We start from the raw sequence: 22,305 nt of genomic DNA, 5'->3' as shown, positions 1-22,305 counted from the left end.
CTGGGGGAAATAGCTAGTTTGTCTCCTGTCATTGTAGCTTCAGAGTTAAAGAGGAGAAAAAAGAGGAGGGGGAAGAAAGCCACTTGTCTCATCTAGACAAGAGCATCGCAACCACAAGGACTTCCACAATCACAGGGGAGCTCCGAAATCAAGGAGAATTCTACACCCATTTGGTCTTTAAATATGACATTTATGCTAGGGATTGATATACTGCCCCCTAGACACTTTTGCGGTGTATGTGCCTATGTGTGGAGCTAATATTGTGTGGGCTTGCCTGAAGAAGGCAATATTGATCATTTGCCGTTTACTGTCCCCAGCTCCCTTGTGAATTGCTCTGTGGGAAGTGGTTAATTTGTCTCCTGTCTAGGGGGCTTCTTTGTGTGTGTATCTGTATGTGTGTGTGTGTGTGTGCCGTGCATGTGTACATGCCTACAATGTGTGCGGTCAATTTGTCTCCTGTCTTGGGGGGGGGTTTAGCTGTTAAATACCTCACTCTGTCTCTGTGGAGACACACACTGATATCATTGATCCTCTTGTTCAATGACAGTAATGCTAGACTGATTGCCAAATAGCCATCATTAACAATATGAACTCTGTTGTAGATCAAAATCTAAGAAGACCAAAATCATTTTTTGTAAACTAACCTTAAGCATGTCTAAAATGATAGGCTTCGGATTTGAATTTGCCAGGCCTGCGAATGAAACCTACTAGTGACACTGATTTGTTTTTTTATTTTTTATTTTTTCTCACGGTCAGTGAATCTCATTGGCTCTTTAGTTGTCAGGCATCACACCGGCTTTTCACATAGCTACCCGTTTTAGCCTCCTGGCTGATTGAACCTACTGTGCTAACTAAAACAACTATAGTTAGATAGCTCCAGGTTGACATTATGCAAGGAAGGAATGGGATTGCCTTACCTAATGAGGAATGGCAAAGGTTAGGATTAGATTTAGGCAATGGGTAGAAATTTCTAGGTTTAGGGAATAACAAGAAATTGGTTGAAGTTAGTCTGGGACAATTTTTGGCCAAACTTGCGTCTGGGGTCTTTTGGCCCGAAGACAGAAATGTATCCTCTTCACCAGCTTGACCAGCGACTCCTATTGGCACTTCATGTGTTGCAGGCTTGTAACTACAGCAACAGTTACAAAAATGCGTATAGTGTTTCTGGCCAAGGTTAAGCTCTTGCATGTCATCTATATTTGCCAGGCTATTAATTATAATAGACACCTACAGTTTGTGCCACAGCCACATTTTCACTGAGTTTGACTATTGCAGTGGTAGTAAAGTAATATCTTTATATGGACTTTTTGAGTTTTTATAGTGAAATAATAGAAGAGTAACCTAGTTTCATCCTGTTTCTGTCTCTGTTCCTGGGTCTCTCTTTCTGTGACATGAAACACAAAAGTTTGGCTGTAAGGCTACACTGGTTTATATAGGGTGCTCTCTGAGGTGTATTGCATTGCCACTGGACACACTACCTGTTTACAAGAGCCTCCCACTGAGAAACTCCTGTTTACGACAACTCATTCGAAGCCTGAATATGTGTTTGTGTGTGTGTATGTGCGTGTGCGTGTCTGTGTGCGTGTGTGTGGCTCTACGCCATGGCATCTCTCTGTGCTCTCTCATAGTGTAGGCTGTGTAGAGTTCATGCCCCCTGGTCTATTTTGGACAAGATTACCATGCTACCCTTTCCTCACTTAGCCTCCCTCCTTCTCTCTCTGTCACCACGGCTAGTCTTTCAGGGCATTCTTGGCTTAACAAGTTTATACATATAAATTACCAGCTTGGTGCAACGTGTGTTGAATTACCATGGTGATGGGGACTGTTTCACTAATGCACAGTGACCAGCTTTGAGAAAAAATCAATGGAAAAACACACCCAAAACCAGAAGCCACATGATATTGTTTGGACAGCTCAGTCTACAAAATTATAACCTGTAGGGGTGATGCCATCCACAAATTCACAGTATTCACCTTCATTTTGGGTCATAGTTTGGTGTGTCTTCCATACAGCAGCAAAATAAATAAGTGAATAAATACATGAACGAATGAATGAATGAACGAATGAATGAATGAACAAATCCAGTGTTAACCCTAAATGTGCATTTTTGTGTGGTAAAGCAAAGGAAAAAAAACATGAATATAACAAACTTGAAAATTTGGGGGACTGATGGCGAGGATTTAATGCAGAAATCCATAGCCAACTCATCCATTTCTTTCTCTCATCATGAAACAATCTCATATATTGACACTGCACTTACTATTAAAGTGCTTATTTATTTACAGCTATTCCAAGTTTTCTGGAGATTGAGGTGGCATTCACCAACTTGGCAAATAAGGCTAATACCACTGCTAGTTAGCTTACTTGCTAGAATCAATAACTTTGAAAGTTTTGTTTCACGCATTTGTGTCTGAGTACACATTGTTTCAGTCATATTCAACTTATTTTGTCAGTTTCTTATTCCCATAGTAAGTATATATTGTCCCACTTCTAGTAATCTGTGATATCATCAGGAGACAAAGCATAAGACAAGCGTAACTCACATAATACAGGAATTGTATCGTAGCTGTGACTCAGTAGAGTGAATGACTGTAGGCTGTGAATGACTGTAGGCTGGTCTTAATGTGATTGAATTGAGGCTTTTAGCTGTCATCCTACAGTCTTGCTGTGACTTTGAAAGACCTTTATTAGTACATATGCCTCTGTGTATGTGTCTGTGCGTGGGCTATGCCAGCGGTTCAGCAGCGGTGTCCGCTCCAAGCAGGTGCCCGCTCTTCCTGTTTGTGATCAGCACTTTAGCAGGCTGCTGCCAGCTCTCCCTGGCCCAAAGGGACCAATTAGAGCCTGGCAGCTGCACCCAGACTGCCACCATGGAATGAGGAGGCTGTGTGTGGGTGAGGATGGAACATAAGAGAAGGGCAGATAGGCCTAAGGATACATGTGGACATGGCAAGTTATTAGAGCAAGGGGCACTGAAGAAAGGATGGAGGGACCCTGATGAGTGCAGAAAGTGACCGATTACTCGAGAGCAGTGGTTGAAGGAGGGAAAGGTGGAAGTGAGATGGCGGGGAGGAGTGTTTATTTGGAGGCTCGCTTCTTCAGAGCACCTGCTCGTCTTCAAAAGGCTCAGAAAAGAGAGAGCGGCAGCCCCCTTGGCCCTCTGCCCCCACCAAATTAGCGCCCGAGCCGACAAGAGGCTTGACTGTCCCTCATCACGCCGTCCCCCTTTCTCCCTCCTGATCCTTGGACCCTGAACCCTCACCTTTCACCCCAGTAAATGTAGTGCCCCCCACCCCCCCCCACCCCCCCCTTGTTACCGAGCTGACCATGGCTGGGGGCCAGAGTGAACGGTCAGACAGCAGTTCATTAGTCCAGCAGGCTCTCTGCATTACATCGAGACTCAAAGGTCAAATATCACAGTCAATGCCAAGGGTCACCTGTAAACCTATACTGTACCTTGGACACGCAAACCTTTACAGTAACATAAGGAGGCTACTTTATTGTCCTTATCCGTCTTATACTGTATGTATACACTATTCTTGGGTAGAAGGCTGTCATCCCGTTAACCTATAAGAAAGTGTATGAAGGGTGTAAATAACAAAAAAAAAATAATGATAAATATAGGGGTGATGAAAGTATGAAGAAATTGAAAAACAGCATGATATATTTTCAAGTGGCTTGATAAATGCAAAGACTATTTGATGAAAAAAACCCAGAAACAATGCTTATCATTCATCACCAGCAACTTGCAATTTATGTATTTATGCAAAACATGTACATGCAGCAAACTGTCAATCAATAGCCCTGCCCACTAAGCACATCTAACCTAGCATCTTCCTCCCTGTTCCTCCTTTGCAAAATGAACACAAAGCTCACCATGTTTTACAAAAAAACAAAAATCATGTCTTCTCCACTACAAACAATTATGGAGAATACATGAGAAAGGAAAAAAAATGTTGAAGGCCCAGTACTGTAACAGCTAAGTGGGGAACTGCTGCCCATGTTGTTGTTCCCCGACCTTGAAGGAGTGCAGCTGTATCTGGGCTTAATCTTTATCCCCTGAAAGGTGTGCCCCACTTAAAGTTGGAGTGTAAAGAAGGCCTAAGTACACCTTATGAACGGCCTCATCCTCCTGCTGGCGTCGTTCTCTTTTTGACACCCCATCCTCCTCTCCTCAGCCCCTTGCTCTGCCCCCCCTTCTCTCTTAACACTTTGACACATTCATGATGCTTGTGTGTCTCCCGACGGGGTTGTAAGTCACCTCCGTGTCTCTCACTCAGCGGCTGAAACGGAGAAGTTCAGGGCTAGTGTCCGACCGGCTGGCTGGGCTCAATCACTCACTGGCCCAAAAGAATCACCAGCATGATGGATGTGTACCAGGCCTGGCATCTGCAACCAGAACCTCACTCTTGGTTTAAATCTGCACCCCCGAGCCACCCCCTGGCCCTTGTGTGCGTGTGTGTGTGTGGCGATTGACATGCCACAGGATCTCGCATGTGTCTCTAACCCGTCACTCAGTATGATGAAATAAACACTCTACCGAACATAGGTTGACACTTGTACATCTGCTCTATTTTTCCCCTCTTTCTTTTCTATTGCTCGCTCACTTAGTGACGCACACACACTCACACACAGTCCCCTTTTTGCTGTCCCCTGGGACTGCTTAGTTGGTTGGGGGTCTTGACATGTATCAGTTGGGGCAGGGGTTCACATCCCTTGTGGAATCTTCTGTAGCCCTTTAGGGATCCACTCACTTAACCTTCAAGTGCCCCACTCACACTTGGAAAAGGTTTTATGACACATGCTCCCCTCCACCCTTTCACTCTCTCTCAGAAGCACACACATACGCTGTCTCTCTTTCTCTTGCTCACAGACACACACACACAAGTACACAAATAATGACCGATCCTTAAGTGGACAAAGCCCCAGGCTCTTCCTCTTGATGCAGCTAATGGGATCTGCTGATCGACAGCCATAGTCATCCCTTTGACCAGAGGCAACCCTGTGCGTGACACGCACGGCGTGAGACGCATATGAAATGTTTGTGATGCAGACATCAGAACCTGAAGGAGTCCCAATCATCGCTAGAGATTTTGTCAGCTCTTGGGGGTCGGGGTCAGGGTCAAGGTTTAGGTCACAGGAAATGTGTTTTTTCATCATGTCTTATTCACGTTATTGATGTTCTTTATGGCTACAGGGGCCTATGGCTACTCTGAAAAGCACATGCAGGGACTATTATCATTCAATTATTCATCGAGGATGTTGTCAAGTCTCCTTGAATAAACATTAGGAAAGAGCCGAACATACTAAGCCATGCATTGTGCCCTTACGCCGTGGAGATTTCCTGTTCTTTCTGCAGATTAAGATTGTATTGAAAATAAATAAAGACCCATAATGTAATGACAGAGGCTTCATGCTGCTGCAGGTGTGCTAATTTCAGATGAAATGGTGATGGAAATGATATGATCACTGTTAGAGCACAGATTGGTCTGGCCCCAAGCTATATTGCAGACCTTTTTACCCCCCTATAAGCCGGTGTGTGGTTTCGGTCTCCTCTGACCTTAAGTCTACACTTAAGTCTTTTGCCATAATGTAACCTAGGCTTTGGAACACCTGCCTGAGAAGCTTAGGCTAGGAAAATCAGTATATAAGCAGTGTATATATATATTTTTTTTTAACTCACTTCTTAAAACTTATTTTTATAGACTCTTATAGACTTATCCTATTATTTCCTATGGCTATATTGTTTTCTCCCTGCATTCTTATCTTTCTGTCTTGTGCTGTCTTGTTGTTTTTACTTGTTTTAATTATTTTATTATTTTATGTGTATAATGTTTGCTTTTATATGTTGTAGCTCTTTGTGAATTCTGATTTTATTTTATTTTTATTTTGATTATCATCATCATCGTCATCGTAGTCACATAAACACTACATAGTACCATGTTGCGCAACCTACCAGGAAAGCATGCATTTGTGTTTGTTTATTTGTGTGTGTTTTCATGTGTGTGTGTGTGTGTGTGTGTATGTGTGTGAGGCTGAGTGGAAGAATCCCCCCTCCTCTGGTCAGCATGAGGGCCCTGGGTCAGTTGGTATATGTTACAGCTGATGGCTCCACTGCGATGATGGACGAGGCCAGTAGCCAGTAGCTTGTAGCTTAACCCCCCTCTCCCTGCCGTCACCACCAACACCCACCCCACCTCACCTCCCTCCCAAAACACACCCTTCCCTGAACATGCCTCTCTCCAGTGACATCACCAACGGATAGGCCCACAGTGTCAGTATAGAGGCCCACCTCACCATCAGCCTGTCAGTCTGTGTCAACCCACCTCTTGAACCACACACACTAAAGGACCCCCAGAGTATTCCCCTCTTAAAAGACTAGCAGGTTTATCGTGTACGAACGCTTTCTTAAATATACTAATGCTTCTTGTCCTGCACCTAACTTGCAGCCAAGTGTTCAGTTCTGTCAATCCATGGACTAATGTTAAGCTGTCCGTCCGTCATCATACCCAGTCCCCAATTCTCTGAGGGTGGTGCTGTTTTTTGTCCTTAGGAATGCATAAAGGTCACAAGAATCTGTGTGTGCCTATATACACACACACACACACACACACACACACACACACACACACACACTCATGCATTAATCTTCTATGTCCACACTGATAAACAGCACCCAAGTACATACAAATTGAGAATACAAAACATGGATGCATGGTACTTATTATGGAGACTTTACATAGTATAGATACACCAGTTGCACATACGTATATCAAGCAAATACATTTTTTTCATGTCACACACACACACACGCACGCACGCACGCACGCACGCACGCACGCACGCACACACACACACACACACACACACACACACACACACACACACACACACACACACACACACAGTCTGGACCCTGACAGCAGGTCAGGGACCACAAATGGCTCCACGTCCTGCAGCCATGTACCCAAAGAGCCTGTCTATCATCCTGGAAAAAAGAGCTGCATTATGAGACTTCAGGGATGGAGATGGGTTTAACAGTGAGGAGCGATATGGAGGCATGTGAAGACTTTGTGATCTAGAGGTCATGACACTCTCCTTCCTCTTACTTTTTCTAAAACACGGCACACTTTAAACTCCCTCGCATGCAGCGCCTCTTGCGATGCACACATTCTAGGCATACTCCAAGCAGGCAAGCATTCATATGACACCACCATCCGAACATATGACTGCACATACCTGGTCTGCCACGCACAAGGCTAAACACACATGTGCATGCACATGGCAGTATGCCCCGATGAGTTATAGGACCCAATATTTTAAGACCAGGGAATGCGGCTCTCTTTTGGCAGGGTGGAGCAGCAGATTCTGTCTCCATCTCTGGGTAGTCTGTCAGAAAGTATCACTGGTTGTCAAACATGCACAGATCATATTAGCATAACCGTGTTGGCTTAGAGTGGGTTATTAAATCGTGGTAACTCCCTTGTTAAGTCTGATGTTAGTGTGGCATCGCTGTCTGTATAAGAGCTCTGGAGCAGTGGGAGTCAGAAGATGAGCCCCAGGGGACGGGAACATTGGATGGCAGGGGGAACAGGCGCTGTCAATAATAAGATTTATGATCCATCGAGGCGTCCCAGGGAGGGGGCAGACAGAGACCGCTGCTCACTGGAATTAGCCGTCAGGTACGGAGGGGGGATCGCTGGGGGGATCCCTAAGAGGATGGGAGAAGAGAGGTGCTGTGGAATGGCCTGTCACTAGCCCCAGTCAGAGGGCTGTGGATAGAGAGATAGAGAGAGGGGAGCTACCACAACTCCTCTCCACTCTGCTCAAGTCTAGTCCGTGTTACTTAGACGAGGCTCAGTCATCTTAGGGATGGGACTCTGGTTCAGCTCTCCCAGATCCACTTATATGGCGGTACATCTGCCTCCTGATGTTGATAAAGCAGCCCTTACATGATTAATTCGTCGAGTTTTAGCGGGTTCTTCAGTTGAACTAATAGGAGAGGATCAGTTCTGCTAGTTCTGCACAGACAGGGAGGATAAAAGGGATCAATTTTGTTTTCATGTGGCTATATGACTGGTAGGCAGGCTACTCGCAGAGGGAGTGAGGCACAGTGAGATGGGTGCAGTGTAGAGCTAGTAGAGTAGATTATCTGTGGATTCACACAGCATAGAGTCGGCGAGAGATGGATGGACGACGTGTGCGGTGCATGCGTCTGCAAACGGTGTCTTCACAGGCCAAGGCGCCACTTCGCTTGCTCCCCCACATTGCAAGTCAGGCCACTGTCAGAGGTCTATTAAGGGAAGATTGAGACCCCAGGTGTATGTGTGTGAGTAAGTGTGTGTTTTTGTGTTGGTGTGTGTGTTCACACGCTCATTGGTCATGGTCCTGTAGTGGAAGATTGAGACCCCATTGCTCCTAGAGCCACTCAACCAACACAACCTGCAGTGGTTTACAATCAGAGCAACACCGTCCATCCATCCCCTGCTGACACACACACATACACACACAAACACACACACACACACACACACATACACATATGGACACACATGGATACACACCAACAGCTCACTATAGATGTCATTAAACAGCAGCTAAGGTGGAACAGCTTTGTGACAGTGTTTGGGACATGGTGGGTGTCATGATATTTGGAACAAGGGTTTAGAGAGAGATTGAGGTTCAGGTTATGGATGCTAGAGGGGGAGGTGTGTAAGAGGTTGCGGGGTGTGAGCCATGGCAGCGCCTTTGACAAGCCCTATTTGTCATCTGCCAGGACGCCCAAATAGCTCTGACTGCAATACAGATGGCTTGTGGGAGAAAAAGTGACTATAAGCCAGGCAACTAATCCTGTACAACCCCCCCCCCCCCCCTCCCCCCCCCCCTCTCTCTCTCTCTTTATCTCTCTTTTTCCCCAGGTCTCTCTTTCATAACCCACCACATACACCATTTCACCCATAGAACATCCATACACCTAACAGCGTGTGTGCATCTGCTTGAGTGTATGTGCAAGGCAAACGTGTGTGTGTGTGAGTGTGTGCACGCGTGTGTGTGTCCTGAGCATGTGGTGTTTAGGCAGGTCCCCAGCTTGCAGTGATTTGTTCATCGGTAAATGTTTGTCTGAGATGAATTCTCCAGCTGATCCAGGACTGCATCCTGGCTGACAAATGAAACGAGTGCCTCAGGGAGGAAGACAAGAGAGGGGGGTGGTGGTGGTGGGTGGGTGGGGAGGAGTGGAGGGAATAAAGGAAGGAAGGATGGAGAGGGAAGGTGGAATGTGGAAATTGAATCATTTTATTGTTTGTCATTGCGGCTCTCGTCATGGTTTGTTACTGGATGCTAATTAAAATGGCAACAATCATGACAATTGGCAATTATAGACTTGTGAAAGAGGTGATACGAAACGAGCTCCTCATTAGGTGTAGAATCTCATTTCTTATCCCTTTCCCCCTTTCCTTTTTTTTCCTTCACTCAGGAAGACGGAGTGTTGTCACTGACCACCACACTGAACGATGGTTGGCGTAAGAGGGAAGAGTGCAGGATATTTATTTATTGTGTGGAGTATGTCTGACTTAAATGAACACACTCTGCTACTGATTCATGTTGCATTGGTTTCCTCTATTCAGACTGTAGCAGTGCTGTGGTTTTTAAGATTTCTTTCTGTCATGCGGCTTAATTCATGCAAATTTATTCATTTTGTCACAAAGAAAAACAAACAAATCACAATCTTAAATTACGACCAACAGTCTAACGAGCTCTGAATCTATGTCTTGTCTCATATGTCTGTGAATACTGTATGGGATAGGCTGTCTTAGTAGACAGAATCCATAATAGTTCACAATTGTCCTGCACTATCTACAGTGTATAGGCCTGCATACAGAAGCTCCTGGCTCATGTAATCTTTGAGCTTGGTAAATTGGTGGTGAACTGGAACTTCCCGATCCACAATGCAAATTCCATCCTTTACCCAAGAAGTGCGCGAGTGCGTCAGCCAAGCCAGGCCATCATAAAGCAACATGATTGATACACACCAAAATAAATAAATAAAAACACTTTGTCCTCTCTTTTTTTTTTATCCCCCCCATCCCCACTCTTACGCCTCTTCCCTGATGGATCTGTGAAATGATATAACGAATGAGACTTAAAGAGAGAAAGAGGGAGGGAGGGAGGCCGGGTAGGAGGGATGAAGGCAGGGAGGAAAGAGACAGAGGATATGATTTATTAGGCTCATAAAAATTCTGCCTTTGTTATTCCCTCTCATTTTTATATGTGAAGCTTATTAAAGAGCACACCTGCCAGAGTTCTCTGACAAACTTGTGGGTGTGTGTATGTGTGCGTGTGCGTGTGCTGTGGATGTGTACCTATTGCGCATGCACGGACTGGATGTTTAAGTGTGCCTTCTGTATGAAGTTTTTCAGTGGTCAGATTTTCATATCCTGTGTTGCGGTTTACTGATCTGTCATTCAACCTCGCTGTCCGCAGGTCCCGCCTCTCCTTCCCACCGTAGCCCCGCCTCCCAGAGGGTGTTCAGGACGCGCTACAAGATGGTGACCCGCCAGGGTGCCGGCGCCACACACACGCTCCAGTATAGCCCCACCCTCTCCTGGAGAGCCAAGAGGATCCAGTCCGCCAGGTAATACACAGGATCCGCTGCAAAATACATGCATACATGTATTGCATATCGACACTCTTGTCAAGCTATATACTAACAAAGACGAATACACATACACTTAGGTCTAATGTGTTTAATGTGTCTCAATGGCTAATATCCCTCAGTACAGAGCATCGCCCTGTCTTTCATGTCACAGCCATGTGTAGCACGAGTGGAAGGGTCGGAAATTTATGGTGCTCATTTTTACACAGTAGATAACCCAGAGAATAAAACATTTACACCGGTGTGCTCCCCACATTAATTTACACCAGCGGGAATGGGATCTCGCCCGGGACAGACGCAGGGAGAGGGGAGGGGTGGGGGCGTCCTTTTCTTAATGTCATTACAACCCCCATCGCTTCTTTTTTTTTTTTCTACCTTCATTTATCTAACTTTCACAGTCTCACTAGTCATCGTTCTATCATTCTCCTCGTTCTCATTTGAGGTATAAATTGTTAGTGAGGCTTGATTTTGCTGTAAATAAGTGTGTGTGAATAAGGGAACATGGTCTTGGCTATAACCCTACTTGGTTAAGTGAGGGTAAAAGAATATTTAGCTCCAGAGCAGAGAGGGTCTTTTTTGTGTGATATGAGATGGTGGGGGGTGGTGAGGTCATCACTGAGGGTAGAGAGTTAATTAATGTTTATGATGAGGTCATTATTGGGTGACGGATGTTAAGTTAATGTGTTATTCATGGCTTCATCGCCATGAAAAAGACACTTAGTTGATGTTTTATTATGATGATTATTAACCAAGTAGTATTACAATTTTTTTTTCCCCCAGTGGTTATGTATGTAGCCTTTGGTTATGAAAACACTTAACAGATTGTTGTGATTGGTTTTGAAGATCTGTTAATGTGTAGAGAATTAACAGTATCCTTACCATTGACCCGATTGCACACACAATGCGAGACACACACACACACAAACAATGAACCCATGGTACCAAACCACACAGGGTTAAGGGTAGCATATGGCTGCATATGCAGGTGTGTTTTGTCTTGGTATTGTTTAATGTCTGGCATCTGCAGTGTCTTTGCAGGTGTTTGGAGCATTGTAAGGCACACTGATTAATTCACACAAACGCACACACAAATCCATGCAGACAAAAATAGTTGCAGTTTGACAACGGTTATTGTGGGCCATAGAAGCGACAATTCCTTCATTTTGTGGTGTGTTTAAGTTGTGTTTTGGTTTTTGGTATATATTTGGGCAGCCCTTCATAATTTCATATTTTTTTGTGCATAAGTGCAGTTGTGAGTCTATATGTGCATTTGTGTGTGTGTGTGTGTGTGTGTAGGGTTCATTTGTGTAATTCAGATTTGGTGAGACAGAAGGGCCTGGACTGTGACTGGACTCAGCCTCTGGTGACTTATTACTATTCATTTAGCTGCTGCAGTAAATATTGATTCATCAAGGGATTTTCAATTTGAGCCCCGCGACATCTTGTGAAATATCACCAAGTGTGTAGAAGTGAGGGGAGATGGGGAGGGAGGGGGACAGGTTGGGTCCCCCGGGAGAGCGGACACCCCCCGCCCCCCTCCACCAGTCCACCTCCCCACCATCCCACACTTCACATGCCTATCTATCTGTTTGACTCCAAAAGCCCACCACTTTTGTCAGTTTTAACCTATCTATTGTAGCATGAGCTCATATTCTCTCATGTTAACTGCTGAGTGCGGCTCCTCATCTCTGGCCCATCGGACCCAATGATCCCTGTCCTAATCTGTCCTCATCCCCTATCTCTCTGCCTGCTAACACCTAAACCCCTCACTACTGATGAACTCCCCCATTTATTTATCTCTCAGTGCCATGCATCTCAAGACCTTGTGCATCTCAGACCCGGCCTCACATGATGGGCCAGAGGTTCCCGACTTTTTCTAGCAGGGTTCCCCATATGGAGCTGAGAAAATTCCTGTAACCCCAACAACACAATGAATGAAAATATTGTATTTACTTTGTTCTGATGTTTTGGCTAGGCTGCCTGTAGGGCAAAACCCATGTTTGTTTGTTTTTCAGGAGGGCAGAAACCAACTTATGTGGAGTCCAAGAGCTGTTGGAAGCATTTTTTATTTAAGATAAATATGTGCACATTATCAGTCTTTTTGCCTGGTTTGGTATTATTCCAAGGACCCCATTTTAACATGAGCGGTCCCCCATAAGGTCCTGCTCTACCCCTACAGGCCAAGCCACCAGTTTTCAGCTGTTTGCAAAACAGTTGACAGTGTCAAAAAGACATATAACAATTTTTGCCTTTAGATTCACTGCATTCTGTTGTCTGGTCACACATTTTCATCCTTTACTAACCAACCTATCCAGCTAAACTCTCTCACCCTGCTGTTCCCAAAGTTTCCCTGCTCCCAGGCCCAGAGGAAGTGAGGTGATCCGTACCCAGCATGCCACGCGCTTCTCTGGTGTCAGCGGTAATGGGCATCGTGGGTGATTGAGTGCTGTGGGGGAGGAGGGGGGAGGAGGGGGAGGAGGGGAAATCGGCCGCAGTATTTCAGCCCCCGCCACCAGAAAATAGATATAATCTCAACATTAACTCCATTAATAGTAGCAGGAGTTGAATTAAGAAAGCCGTAAAGCATGCACGCTCAAGGATAAATTACAGCCCAGCCCTCCCTTCATCTTTCTCTCGCACCCTCCCTCTTTTTCTCTCCCCCCTCCCTTCTTTATTTTTCTATATCCCCATCTTCCCTTCCTTTCCCCTCTTGCTGTACCTGCTTTGTGCTCTCTCTCTCCCTCTGTAATGTTTTGTACTCAACCCATCTGTTTTCTGTGTCATCTCTGCACATAGAATCACATGTATCTCCTCCACACTACTCTGTTTGTCTGGTTAACTGTCAGTGCATCTATTATCCTAATTTCTCGTCTTCCACTCCCCTCCACTTTCTTTCCCTCACAAATTTCTGGTGTTGATGTTACAGCCCCCTATATGGAGTCCACCCCAACCCCAAATAAGTATACTATTTTTGAGCGTATACATGTACACACGCGCACACATACACACACATACACACACATACACACACATACACACACATACACACATTCGGTCCAGGCCCTCATCTCGTTTAGTGCTCCTGTATCGATCAGTACAGGATGTAAGAGACTGGGCAATAAAGTGAAGCAGTGCTCTCTCTTCTTCACTTCTCTCCTCCTTCCCCGCATTCACTCCCCCATTCATCCCTTTTCAAACACCAATCTATTCATTTACTCATTACTTATCACATTAGTCATCTGACCGTCACCTACATTGTGCTCCCCTTTTGCTGCCTCTCATGCACACCCTTTATTTTTTACATTCTGAATGCCTTTCCCATTCTTTGTGTTATTTTCTGCCCTAAAAGAAGATTTTGTTCATTACAATCAGGTCCCTTTAAGTTGGATTTGATAGTATTGTGATGCATAATGACAGTGCTTAGATTTGCTTTAAGTGCACTGCCTAAAGCAGAGCAGCAGTCCTCACTGTTGGAATTAGCCAGATGACTGTTTTTGCTGTGCTCTGTTTCAAGGGTAACTGTTTCCCAATATGAGCTTACTAATGCTTGGGTTGCAGACAAATAGACAAGGGCAGCATTATTCTGAGCAGTCGCGCGACCCTCCAAATTCTTCCCTGTCACCAAAACAAAAGTCGGATCATTCATCAACAGCACTAGTAGTGCTGAATTGCTCTCTCCTTCATCTGTGCATCGCATGGTCAGAGCAATGCATGCACGTGCATGCAAACACACTCACACTCACAAGCGCGCGCACACACACACACACACACACACACACACACACACACACACACACAGAGACACATGTACGTGTGCATGCAGACTACTCACAAGGGAGTTCCTGTGTACCCTTTCCCCCCTCCATCTCTTCCTTTTTCCCCCTCTGTCTTTTTTACCTTTTTCTGTGGAGTTTATCTACTCTTACTCTAACCTCTAGTCATTCTCTTTCTCTCTCTCTTATTTTACAACACACCTACATGTGCACACAGACGCATTACCTCACTCTAAATCTCAGATCCCCAAATGCACTGCCCTTCGTTTGTCCAAATAATCACTATGGCGATTGGGATGATATGTATGTGGACGTGTGCTCCAGGCCTCGTGGAAGAGGGGAAGGCAGCTTTAAGGTATATCTGTGCAACGTGCAACAGTGAAAGGGCTCCCCCCTGAAAGAAGCTGGCTGTCCAGCAGTGGAGGATTTGTGTGGTGAACAGGCCTGGAGGCTCTCTGATAACAGATATCCTCCTGGAGGTCAAGGGCGTCATGGGGAACAGGTCAAAGTGAGAGTGGGGATAGAGGAAACCTGCTCTCCCATCTCCCCTCTAGATGATGTTATTGCTCTCTGATTTGTGCATGGTTTGATCCTCAGATGCTCTATTGCTTTCTCCTCTTCTTCCTGCTTCTCCTCCTCTCTCATTAGTGGGCAGATTACCTCGATGGTGTTACATAGGTAATCTGCTCCCACAGAGACTGTTGTTCGCTAATGGTGTTGCGCCTGTGGGTGAAACTCATTCACACAGCTCTGTGTCTCACATTAGCGCAATCATTTCAGTGTGTGCACGCGCGTACGCGAGCACACACTACTTAGAAGGCTTAGAACTCAGAGCACAAATTAGGCTCACAACCTCACACATGCACCTACCAAACACTGACATGTACAGGCTTATACCCAACCTGTGCTTATTCCTACAGGTTAAGATCGTAAGATCCTGCCTCTCCCACTGCTACACCGTCAGTCACCCCCCTGACTGTGGCCCTGTGTCAGGGTTAACTGCTGTCTGTGTTAACTGTTCATGTCATATCCCCATTAACCTCCATTGTGGCTCCCCAGGCCGCCTGGTCCCTGTTTAAGCCTCCCTGGGTGGCAGTGAGCGCTCCAACATTAGCCTCCATTACGGCTCCCCTGGCTGCAGTTGCCCTATGTAGGGCAGCCACTGATCTTGTATCTGTGAAACTGACTGTCTCTGCTGTTGAGTTATGGCACGCAGTCAGGAGGACCGTGTATGTGATAGCCACTGATGGGTGATATTTGCTCTGTTTTTTTTCTTGTTTTCAGCACTGCACAACCTCTCCACTGCCGCATGTAAGTGTGTGTGTCAGTTGTTTTGCGCGCGCGGGTGTGCGGTGTGTGTTTGGGGTAACCCTCTCTTTTCTCTATAATGGGAGGCATGAACTCTCGCTCTAAACCCATTTCCAGCCCATCTGAAATACGGCAGCAAATTACCTCCAGCGGCGCCCTGCACACCAGCCCCAATCCGCCCCAAATAGAAGTGACAGGACAGCGCAATTTATCGCCATAACCCCTGTACCCCCCCCACCCTCACCAACCCCCACCTCCCAACATCCCATACAAACTGTAGACACACACTTACAGCACCCACGCTCCCTCCCGCACACATACTGTAGCCAAGTGAGTGACTTCTGGATGTTGTTTTGTGAGCATATGTGTGTAGAGGCCTATGTTTGTGTGTGCTGCAGCAGTAGCGTGTTGTGATACATTGTGTGTGTGTGTGTGTGTGTCAGTATGTGTGTGTCCATGGTCTCTACGCTCCAGTGTTGGGGCCAACCTCCTGCTCTGGCCCCCTGCCCTGCCTATTATCTCATTGATTTCCTCCTCTCCTCTTTTCAATTCTCTCCATTTCCACACTGCCGTCCTTTCCATTAGAGGAGCAATTTAACAGAGTGCTGTGACATGGGAGGGAGAGAGAGAGGAGAGGAGGGGGGGGGTGGTCTGGAAGATGGGAAACATAAAGTGAGGAGAGGAGAGGAGATATAGTGGAAGAGTTGGACAGAGGACAGGCAAAGGAGGGGTGGTGCTGAGGAAGAAATGAGCAGATTTTAAAGACTAATATCCTTTCAACTCAGAGCACGGCAGTCACATTCAGAGGAACACCGACAATTTTACCCCAGTTTGTGAACTAAGCATAAGTGTATTCTTCCTGCTTTAACATTAATGTTATCTGTATTCAGTGAATATATAGTGATGATCTATCATCTATTTGGCCCTCACCTCTCTCTCGCTGTCTCTCTCTCACTCCCTCTCTCCTTCTCTCTCTCTCTCCCTCCCTCCCTCAGGAGTTTGCTCCAGAGCCGTCTGAGGGCTCCCCAGGACAGACACCTGCCATCCCAGCATTGGAGAGGGAGGGGCATGCGCTGGATTGGTGGTTCCTGGTACAGGGTGTCAGCCAATAAGCTCTCCCGCACTGTGGCAGCCAGCACGTCAATCAACCGAACAGGTACGCTGGCCGTTATTGTATTGGTCATCAAAAACAGTACAGATTCTAGTCCCCTGGCTCATCTGTGGCGATGCTTTCTGAATATGTGAAGAGGATTGCAGGACTGTGAAAATTCACAGTAAAGGTATGAAGACTTGCAATTGAAAATGAAAACAAAATTCACAATACAAATTTTACTTCCTTCACTTTAATTAGATGCTGATCAATAAAGAACAGACATGATTAACCTCTTTTGTCATGTTTTATTTATATTCATTCATGTATTTTATTAATTTATTTATTGATGCTCCGAATTGTTTTATCTTCTGCTTATTTTTATTCTCCTTTCCTTTAGTTTGCTGCTCTTTTATCTTTAAAGCAGCTTTGTAAACTCTGTTTTGAAAAGCACTATAAAAATAAAGGTCATTCTTACTATTTGGTAAAAAGTTTGATAGTGCACAGGTATAAAGGAGTGAAGTGTCAATGAGTAAGTGTGAACTACGAGGTGATACAGCAGTGTTTATTCATGTTTGTGGCTGTAGCCCTGTCCAAAAGCACTGTAATAGACTGGGGGAGCCGGCTGGATTTGCCATCTGAAATAATAAAGTTGTCATCTGTCAGAGCACCAAGGGGGAGGGCCTGCAGAACTGGACGACGCAGATTAAAGCCTGGATCTGCCTCTACCTCTCTCCTTCATGCCTCCCCTCTCTCTCTCTTTCTCTCTCTCTTTCTCTCTCTCTCTCTCTCTCTCTCTCTCTCTCTCTCTCTCTCTCTCTCTCTCTCTCTCTCTCTCTCTCTCTCTCTCTCTCTCTCTCTCTCTCTCTCTCTCTCCTCTTCAACCTGTGGGTGAAATTGAAGAGCTCCGTTCTGTTAAACTCGTGACCAGCATTCTAGTACACATACACGCATTCCAGCATGCTCCAAAAACCGCTTCAGGTGTCCTCCAACAGGAGTTGTGATTTCACATCTTCCCAGCAAGCTTGGATTCCTCTTCACATTTGTTCTTGGTCTGGTGCCACTAGCCTGTAATCCTGCTCTACTTAAATCACACCAGAGCGCACACTTGATGAGGAGTGTATGCCTTACAGCCAAAAATGTTCCAAAATTAGAGGCCCGAATAAGATCATCTACCATCTTAACCCCACCCCTCTTTCCTCTCCTCTCCTCTCCTCTCCTCTCCTCTCCTTTCCTCTCCTCTTCTCCACTCCTCTCCTGGCCTCCAGCAGCCCCCTCCCTCTCGTTTTCTTCCTGTGTTTGGCGAGCGCGTCGGGTACATAGTGTTTATGATGTTCTCAGACAGTGCTGGATGTCACGTTTGGCTTCAGCACAAATGTGTCAAACCATCACAGTATAAATAACTAGACAGATATCAAGTTGTTACAGCGTTCGGCTGGGCGCACACTCACTGCTTGAATTCTAGTTCATTTGCTGTGAATAGTTAAAGGTATACTATGTAAGATTTATGTAAAATAACACCCCCTGTAGGTGCAAGATGAATAACTAATCTAAATCAAAACAAAGACAAAACCTGCCTCCTACTGAAGATTGTAAGGTGGATTAAAATGAAAATCTTACATAGACTCCCTTTTAATTGTACCTATGGTGTTTCTATGTGCTCCCCTTTCTCCACAATTAGGAAGGTGGTTCAGTCCTCAGCACGTCTCCCCCTCAACGCCTCCTTTGAGCCGGCCCTCCAACACCCGTCATGTGGCCAGGTAGGCTCTGGTTCAAAGCTCCTCATAGTGCCAGGAGTGCAGGCATTTTTAGCATGGGAGGCCCCGGGAGACAGTCGGACCCCTAATCCTGGCAGTGTTAGTGCTTTGTGAATTGAGCTATTCAGGACCACAAGCTGTTCATTTGTTCGTAGATTCCTGTGTGAGTATGTGTTTTGTGTTTTCTGCCACCAAGTCGCGCAGTCCAGCGGAGTCTTGCCATCATCAGACACGCTCGTCAGAAGAAGCAGCCGAGGCAGTACTGCATGTACTATAACCGCTTCGGCAAGTGTAACCGTGGCAGCAGCTGTCCCTACATCCATGACCCGGACAAAGTGGCTGTCTGCACCAGGTAACACGCACACACTAACACATCCCGTTTTCCATGCCTGTAGACTCAGGATAATGGGTGGTCCTGGCAGGGTGGCCCTGTGGTGAGAGAATCCATGGTGGGAGTAAAAGTCACAGGATCTTTCTCAATATGCGCTCTTGCATCCTCCATGACGCATTTGATGTAATATCTAACAGCTGAAGTATAATTCCAAAACAACGCAAGGACAGAGGACAGATAAAAGTTTACTTGGCAAACAAGGACGCATCGGACGGTGCATGATTCATTGGGAGAATGACACATCATTTCCAAACAGTGCAACAGTCCAAGTCTATGGTGCAGAGCTGGTTGGAACAGATGGGAAAATTAACAGCTGTGCATCTTAATTGATTGTGTGTGCGATGTCAAACATATTGCCCATCCCAAACTGTTAAGAGACCTCTCTGTACTCATTCTAGAGAACTTTGTTCTCTCCAATACCACTTGGGAAGATGGTTCTCCACATATATTGGCATACAACTTTTGGCATTTTTGGATTTGATATACACCTAGAGATTTGACTAAGCAGGACTGCTCCAGGGATTATACAAATTACCTGATTTGTCAGAGATGTGCATACTTGATTGTGTGTCCTGGGGATGGGGTGTGGGAGGGGGACATGGTGGTTGGGTGTTCTGACATGTGACCCTCAGTAAAGACAGACAACCCTCCATCTCCACTATACTCAAAGCCATGTACACATAAATAGCTGCTACCTTGTGATGATTCTTTCCATCGATTCCTGCAGGTTTCTGCGAGGGACTTGCAAGCGGGCGGACGGGACCTGCCCATTCTCACATAAGGTGGCCAAGGAAAAGGTAACACTAAAAACACGCACACACACACACTCACTTGTATATGTCAGACAACATAGTGTTTTATGGGTTTTCTCAGAACATTGTAGGGGCCAGGGTTGGGTATGTAGGTATATGATGACACACTGTTGGGTACAGTCATCGTGGATCGTGTTCATGTTCCTGGCACTGGTCCTGTTTCCGTGACACTGAAAGCAGTGCAGAAGACATGACCTGATTTGGGGGATTGGGGTTCAGGCTTGGGTGGTAAGGGAGCAGATGAGGATGTCGGGGGGGGGGGTGAGTGAGACACTTAAGGTGGATTGATGGGGTGTTGTGGTTGGAACGTACCTTGTCCTGGTTTTCACATACTGCAAAGAGGAACACTATGTTCACCTCACACCTGTGGATACACACCTTATTAGGCCCGAGAGAGCAACAGCAAATCCTCTCAACCCCAGCAAACCAATGCCTCAACATATATTGGCGTGATTGCTTCCACACATTGCAAACCCGTGGTTATTTTACCTACTTCTTTCGGTGTTCCAGGGAAGGAGTCGTGCATCCACCTCTAAATTTGAAGTTCCGAGATAATTTTCTTGTTTTGAAAATTTGTTGTTTTGTCTTTGTCATATTGCCCTATTAGCTGTGTTTGTACAACCCAAGGCTCCAGCTGATCTGTGTGTGTGTGTCTGCGAGAGAGGAAATAGTCTTGCCCGTATAGGGGAAAGTGCAGACACTCAACAGGGAAAGCTGTTTTTTTTTTCTTTTTTTTTCCTTGAGACAAACAACCCCAGAACAGGTGCCTAGCCTCTCCCTCCAGCACTCACACACACACACACACAATGCCCTGCACCTGTGTCGGTTGTCATGCTGCGGCCCCTAAGTGCTGAGAGCCCAGCTGTCTGTTTGTAATGCCACCTCTCCAAGAGCCCCACCTGCCCTCCCCAGCTCCCCCCTCCCTCCCTGCCTCACTCCCTGGCTCTCCCCCCACAGGATACTACTTAAAAGTCTGCTCCCCTTTCACGTGGACCCCTTAAACAGAACTGGATGGGGGTCTTGGGGAGAAATGGAGGGGGCAGGGGGGTGCGGGGTTATGCACCCAGCTATCTGAACCTGATCCGGGGCACTAGTGTGGATAGGCGAGTCCAAATCCTGCACACCCCCACCCCACCCCCCCACAAATAACTCGAAACCAGAGATCCGCACCCTACACCCCCAGCATTGCCCCCTGGGACCCCCCCGCCCCCCGCCACTGGCCCAAGTCCTAGCGACCATGCACACATCCAGCACATAAACACATCATGATAGCTGGACAAGCTGCAGCCTGGATAAATATTTCTGTAGCAGTTAATTAGGTAGAACTGATCCCATCCCAACTAGATGGACTCCTTCTCACATTTCCTCCCCTCCTCCCATGGCCCTCTCTCTCCACCTCTCCCTCTGAACTGAACCCCTCAGAGGTATATTTAGACCGGCCTCCACTAAGCTTACCCACACGCCAAACAGTAGATCTCTCCACACACACACACACAAACACACGCTTGCACACATGCTGTCAGACACACATTCACTCTCACTCTAGTGCTGTCAACTGCAATTAAGGTCATTTAGCTGCTCAGTGTGTGACAGATTGTTTGGCAGACGGGACACATCTGAATTATTGTACACGTTGGCTCATGTGTGCCCATTGGCGTGTGGTTTGTAAAACCGCTTGTCTGTTTACAAACTCATATAATCTCACCCTTTCGTCACTCCTGCTCTCTCTGCCCGTGTTTTATCTCCTTCCATTTCTGTCCGTCTCTCTTTCCTTCTTTATCGCTCCCTGTCCGTCTCCGTCTGCCTCTCTGTCTCTCTCTCTCTCTCTCTCTCTCTCTCTCTCTGTCTCTCTCCTTCTCTAGATGCCAGTGTGCTCCTACTTCCTGAAGGGAATCTGTAACAACAGTAGCTGTCCCTACAGTCATGTCTATGTGTCCCGCAAGGCTGACGTGTGTCAAGACTTCATCAAGGGCTACTGCCCTCAGGGAGAGAAGGTATAACGCACACTCACACGCACGCACACACACACACAAGCACCCACACCAACACACCATACACACGCAATCGGAGGCATTGCTCCAGAGCTCCCAGCGTGTATCAGAGCCTCTTTATGACTGTATTGATGAAGCCCCTTTTATCCAACCCCCTCAGGTTTGAGGGTTAGTGAAAAGATTGAAATGTTAAAAACTTTGACATAAGCCCACAGTAAAGCCAAAGCTAATTAGGGCCCGAGCACGACCTCGTGCGAAGCCCTATTGAAACTGAAGGAATTATTATTATTTTTCTTCTTACTTGGACAAAAAAATCGCACTTTTGAGGGCCTAAACGTGCTCGAAAAGTTGCGCAACTTTGCACACGCGTGCAAATTATATATTTTAAGGGTCTCGCGCATGGGTGTGGCAAAATGGCTAGATAGCGCCCCCTACAAACGATCCCTCGCCGTACGTTTCCCCTAGACGTACGAAATTTGGTAGGCACGTGTATCATGTCCAGACTTAAAAAAAAGTCTATTGGTACCAT

The 22,305-nt window shown here is 46.2% G+C and overlaps 1 protein-coding gene across 2 annotated transcripts in view; it reads left to right on the top strand.

Annotated features, from left to right (window-relative positions):
- zc3h3 (zinc finger CCCH-type containing 3) overlaps nt 1-22,305 on the top strand; it is a 46,550-nt gene that overhangs the window by 14,830 nt on the left and 9,415 nt on the right. Inside the window, exons 4-10 of one of the 2 annotated variants that reach the window (XM_071538708.1) lie at nt 10,483-10,633; nt 15,712-15,738; nt 16,731-16,891; nt 18,507-18,585; nt 18,779-18,934; nt 19,701-19,770; nt 21,648-21,779. In XM_071538708.1, the coding sequence (XP_071394809.1) occupies nt 10,483-10,633; nt 15,712-15,738; nt 16,731-16,891; nt 18,507-18,585; nt 18,779-18,934; nt 19,701-19,770; nt 21,648-21,779 (776 nt within the window). The remainder of the gene's footprint in view (nt 1-10,482; nt 10,634-15,711; nt 15,739-16,730; nt 16,892-18,506; nt 18,586-18,778; nt 18,935-19,700; nt 19,771-21,647; nt 21,780-22,305) is intronic. The other variant, XM_071538709.1, reaches the window with a different exon arrangement.

Source organism: Centroberyx affinis, unplaced genomic scaffold (assembly GCF_046629955.1).
Source record: "Centroberyx affinis isolate AG114_WGS23_722 - 3 ecotype Tasmania unplaced genomic scaffold, CSIRO-AGI_Caff_v1 ptg003328l_1, whole genome shotgun sequence".
Taxonomy (NCBI): Eukaryota; Metazoa; Chordata; class Actinopteri; order Beryciformes; family Berycidae; genus Centroberyx; species Centroberyx affinis.
Note: the sequence above shows the minus strand (reverse complement) of the source record. Positions and strands in the feature narration are given on the sequence as shown.